Source organism: Pelobates fuscus, chromosome 13 (genome assembly GCF_036172605.1).
Source record: "Pelobates fuscus isolate aPelFus1 chromosome 13, aPelFus1.pri, whole genome shotgun sequence".
Taxonomy (NCBI): domain Eukaryota; kingdom Metazoa; phylum Chordata; class Amphibia; order Anura; family Pelobatidae; genus Pelobates; species Pelobates fuscus.
In genome coordinates, this window is record NC_086329.1 from 32,638,807 (window position 1) to 32,644,434 (window position 5,628).

Sequence of the window (5,628 nt, forward strand, 5' to 3'; positions counted from 1 at the left end):
GACAAAAACAAAGTGCAGTCTGCCTGTAGATCAGTGATGGCTGAGATTTGGGACTGCAGCTGCTGAGGACTGCATTTCTAATCACTCTCAGCCAGCCTTGATCAGGGTCTTTGGGAGTGCAGTCCACACTTATTATCCATGATTAATGTATTTAGCTATCAGTCCATTGACACCCCCCTCCCGCTCCCCCCCATACGTCACCATGGAGACCAGCCTCCCAAACTTGACCCTCTATCTGTCAGAACACTAGACAAGTCCTTGGAACGTTGCCCTGGGATGACGCTGTGCTCGTCTTCACTCCTGGCCAATCAGAGCCCGGGCCGCCGGCAGCGAGCCAATCAGAGCCCAGTGGACAGTTCCGCGGTCCTGACGACCTTCAGGAGTAGGAAATAAAAATGCCGAGACGGAGCAACAAGTGTTTGCTGCTGAAAGGTCCCAGGTCCGGGTCACAGGGGGAGCAGAGCCCCGGCCCACCTCCCTCCCATCATCCAGACAGAGGCTGACAGGCGAGATCAATAATCTATCAGGAGATCAATACCCTCCCAGCCAAGAGATCAATAATCTATCAGGAGATCAACAATCTATCAGGAGATCAATACCCTCCCAGCAGGAGATCAATCATCTATCAGGAGATCAATACCCTCCCAGCAGGAGATCAATAATCTATCAGGAGATCAATACCCTCCCAGCAGGAGATCAATAATCTATCAGGAGATCAATACCCTCCCAGCAGGAGATCAATAATCTATCAGGAGATCAATACCCTCCCAGCAGGAGATCAATAATCTATCAGGAGATCAATACCCTCCCAGCAGGAGATCAATACCCTCCCAGCCAAGAGATCAATAATATATCAGGAGATCAATACCCAGCCAGGAGACCAATACCCTTCCAGGAGAGCAATAACCAGCCAGGAGATCAATACCCTGCCACCAGGAGATCAGTAATCTATCAGGTGATCAATACCCAGCCGGGAGATCAATATTCTGCCAGGAGATTAATAATCTATCAGGCGATCAGCACCCTGACAGGAGATCAGTAATCTATCAGGAGATTAATACCCAGCCAGGAGATCAATAATCTTTCAGTAGATCAATACCCAGCAGGAGATCAATACACAGCCAGGAGATCAATAATCTTTCAGTAGATCAATACCCAGCAGTAGATCAATACCCAGCAGGAGATCAATACCCAGCCAGGAGATCAATACCCAGCCAGGAGATCAATACCCAGCCAGGAGATCAATAATCTTTCAGTAGATCAATACCCAGCAGGAGATCAATACCCAGCCAGGAGATCAATAATCTTTCAGTAGATGAATACCCAGCAGGAGATCAATAACCTATTAGACGATTAATACCCTGCCAAAAGAGCAATAATCTTTCAGGCGAGTTCAATAACCTGCCAGGAGACCAGTACTCTATCTGGGGAGCAATACCTGTCCAGGAGATCAATAATGGAGCCAGAGATCGATATAGGGGATCAGTGACCTGTGTGCTGGGTGTGCACTCACACTGAATGACTGGAGCTGTCACTGTACTTGTTATCTCACAACAAGAGTAAAAGGTCAGTTTTCTAACTAACTATATGTGAGCTGCATGGAGGCTGTGTGGAGTTGGAGGCTGTGTGTAGGTTATATTGAGGCTGTATGGAGGTTATATTGAGGCTGTATGGAGGTTATATTGAGGCTGTATGGAGGTTATATGGAGGCTGTATGGAGGCTGTATGGTGGTTGTGTGGAGGCTGTACGGAGGTTATATGGAGGCTGTGTGGTGATTGTGGGTTGTGTGGAGGCTGTATGGGGGCTGTAAGGTGGTTATATTGAGGATGTATGGAGATTTTATGCTGTGTGTTAGCCTGGGGTAGTTGTGTATGCATGTAATAAAACTGTGTGTTAGCTGGATGTCTGTCTGCAGTGTGTTAGTGTGTTGCAGGCTAAATGTCTGTAACCGAGGGGAATATTTAATAACTTAGCTGTTTTGGCACACATGCTGTATTTCACTACAACCCACTGTTTAGTGAATAAGCCCCATTCTACCCATGTCTTCTAACTGTCTGCATTGAGCAGATCTCTGGGTGACATTACACAGAGCTGCCTTGTGTTAACTTGTGTTGATCTGTTGCTATGTGTTAGCATTGTGCAGCTGACTGTTTGGACTTGGCATTGTGTGTCATACCTGGATCAGCTACCATGATTCAGATACATACAATGTACCCAATATGCAGAAACACCCCAAACGTTCTATTAAAGCTACAGACACACCCATAGAAATAAAATACTAATGCCATGACTTTATAACCAATGCCAATTCTCTGTGTCAGCTGCAAAAACAAAGTATTAGTGTGAATATTAGATTTGAATGCGAGGATACAGGCCAGACAAGAATGCTGCAGAACCTCTTTGAAATCTCTCTCATCCTGTTGTTGCAATGCCCAACTCTGTGTCATTTTCCAAGAGGCTCTGCAGGAGCTGCGTCCTATGATTGACAGCTGCCCTGAAAGCAGTGTTCTTTGTGATGACCAGGAGTGTTTTTGTTTTATTAGTAATCCTTGATCTGATTACCTGAATGTGCCATTGCCATTTTAGGAGAGGAATCCAGTGAAGGAGGGAGAGGATCTCTGCATGCAGCTAATGTCTGGATAAGATTTCTTGGATCTGTGACACCAGCCCCCCCATTGAGCCCTGGAGATGCCAGGGAATGGGCACTGCCGCCCCAGCAGCTATGCCGGCTACCAGTCCCAGAAGCAATGTAAGAACACTTCATTCGCATTCTACCAGGCGGTGAGGGACCAGCTGCCGGTGTGGGTGCTGGAGGACATGCGGATTATGGAGGTGTTGCACTGGGAGGAGGGTGGCAAGGTGAGTGCCTACTCGCCCTCCGAGGCTCTGCTCTATGCTCTGGTCCACGACCACCAGCCCTATGCCCGGTACCTGCTGAACCAGTACCCCCAGGACGCCCTGGCCATGCCCAGCAAGAACTTCAGCTGCTGCCAGTCAAGCGCCCCCCATCTCACCATGGCTGTACGGTACGACCGGCTGGAGATCCTCCGCGGGATCCTGCACACCTTGCGGGGCTTCCCTGCCAGCCACCGGTCTGCTTACATCAACCGCAGGGGGTGCCAGAGGGTGGAGGGGGGCAAGACCCCGCTACACCTGGCCTGTGAGCTGCTCAGAGCTGAGTGCATCGTCCTGCTGCTGGGGCATGGTGCCTGCCTCTGGGGGCCGGACAGCTGCGGGTATACTCCCCTGGACATCCTGCTCCAGCTCATCAGGAGGGGGGAGCAGGACCTGGGGCTCAAACTGCAGTGTCTGGACTGCCTGCTGCTCTACCTGCCCCCTGGGCTGCCCTTTAAACTCAGGGACCAGCTGCTGGAGGAAGAGGGGCTCTGGCAGGGGCTCATAGGGCTGGACTTGTACAGATGGCTCATAGGTACCTCCCCTCCCTCCCTATTTACCCTGTCCATGCAAAAAGTCCTCAGGAGCCTCCCCCCAGACAGATTCCCTGATGCTCTGGAAGCCCTGCCTCTCCCTGATTTCCTCAAACCACTGACCCTCATAAAGAAAAAAGTGTAGAAAGGACTGTGCCTGTACTGAATGCTGCTATAAGGATGGACATATTACATTGAAATCTCAGAGAGCCACTGCTTGTGGAATGATAGAATCGCACTGGGAAAGGTTTCCACTTTAGGATTATGGAAACAGCAAGAAGGGGAGAGGGGTACCTAGGGATCATTTATAAAGAGTATTAGATGGGCTACGATCACCATGGAAACCAATAGTTTATTGCCACTGACTGCAACATATTTATTACTTTTGTCGGGCAACCAATATCTTATATAAATCATGCACCCCTTTTATATGAATCAGAAGTCAGGAGCAATCAAAAATACCAACAGGGCTAGTCGCTAAACTGAGAGTCTAGAGCAATTTTCATTTCAAAGGCCAAAATAGCAATATTGGAAGAATTCCCCAAATCAGCTATACTTCCAGTTCGGCTACTTTGGTCTAAAATATGAAATTCACACTATAAAGTCTAAAGAACAGGGCTGAAAATTGTAAGTCCTGTTTTAGGAGCCAGGCCTTAAAAGTTGCTCACCACTGCAAGCCTTAACGTAGCATGGCACGCTCTTGAGGGGTTAATTTCTACTCGCCAGGGCTAAATTTTCACTAGCCAATGGCAAGTGGCGAATGAAAACGTTGAGCCCTGCTATGATTTTTCCTGATCTCCCAAAACACTGCCTGCTAGGCTAGCAGAGAACCCATTCATCTGATAATAGAAAGATGGCAGAGTAGAAAGATAGGTTTTGGTAAATATAGTCCCCAAATAGGTTTTCCTCAGGGAGCCTCCGTGCAAGTAAACATGGTACAATAGGAGTAATTGCAAAATAAAAATCCATTGCCCTTTAAATGGTAGTGCATTCTTGTTGCCTTAAGGTAGGGTGTGATTGTACATTCTTTGTCTATCCATCGATGACACAAGTGATGATTGATCTAACCTTTACATCTTCCATTAACTGTTGATCCACTATTTCAGGCATAGGCAACCTTCAGCACTCCAGATGTTTTGGACTACATCTCCCATGATGCTTTGTCAGCATTATGTGTGTAAGAGCATTTAGGGGGGGATGTAGTCCACAACATCTGGAGTGTCGAAGGTTGCCTATCCCTACACTATGTAAATAAAATAGCTAGGTACAACAATAACAATTATGCAAAGAAAAAAAAAAGGAAGTTTTGCAATTTATTTTCTTGCCAAGAAACAGAACATTGCACTTTTAAAAGTACATCATAGGATCAAGTCCTAACAGCGACTAAATGTTGCAAGTCAAAATAATCAACCTCATCACAGTGATAAATCAGTCTAGTTTTATGTGTAATATTTGCAGACATGGCTTAAAAGTCAGTCTTTGAAAAACAATATTTTTATTGCAATTTGTAAGTTTTTTTTGGTTCAGTGATGTGACCTGCATTATAAATTTTGGGCCACCCCTTTGTCGGCTCCTTGAATTGCTGCGTTGATCATTGGCACAGACTGCGTGCACACACAAAATGTGTCCAAAATAAGCAGATACAAGTCAATGGGTCAGGATTTAATTTACATAATGGACATGAGACACAAATGTACCCACAAATCGGTCAGTTATTTAGTACAATGTGAAAATAGATCTCAAGGCCAAAATGGTCAAACTGATAACAGTTGATCAGGAGGGTTTTTCCAGTCTAGCTATTTTAAATTAAATGTAATTAGACAATTTACATCTTAGTGAATGTCCTTGTTTACCATAACATTTTAGAGAACCAGTTTCATGCAGGTTTTGGAAAATTCTTCAACTCCAGTTTATTTTAGCATTAAATTTTGCAATTTTGTTTTTAAATACTCACTAAAATTTCCCGATTCTTATTTTTTGGGAAATGCAGTCAAACCGCTGGAGGGGCAAAGGTTAACCTAATGTAGGGGTAGCCAACAGTAGATCCCCATCTGTTGCAGAATGACAATCTCACAATGATTTGCCATCTTTCTGACTGTACTTAGAGCTATAGAGGTTCTACCATCTATGACGGAGATTGGTTCTCAATCCAGTAACCAAGGCACAACCAACGGCCAAGTCCCCATTGGGATAGAATTG

General features: G+C 45.8%; 1 protein-coding gene across 1 annotated transcript; it reads left to right on the forward strand.

The window, feature by feature from the left end:
• The first annotated feature begins 1,180 nt into the window (after positions 1-1,180).
• On the forward strand, positions 1,181-4,564 carry ANKRD9 (ankyrin repeat domain 9). The gene is made up of 2 exons (XM_063440046.1): positions 1,181-1,566; positions 2,588-4,564. The coding sequence occupies exon 2, from the start codon at positions 2,690-2,692 to the stop codon at positions 3,572-3,574; it is 885 nt and encodes a 294-aa protein (XP_063296116.1). The 5' UTR covers positions 1,181-1,566; positions 2,588-2,689; the 3' UTR covers positions 3,575-4,564.
• Positions 4,565-5,628: the final 1,064 nt, after the last annotated feature.

Bases quoted from the DNA above. Each gene is read 5' to 3' on its own strand.
- ANKRD9 (XM_063440046.1), top strand. From the start codon at position 2,690: ATGCCAGGGAATGGGCACTGCCGCCCCAGCAGCTATGCCGGCTACCAG.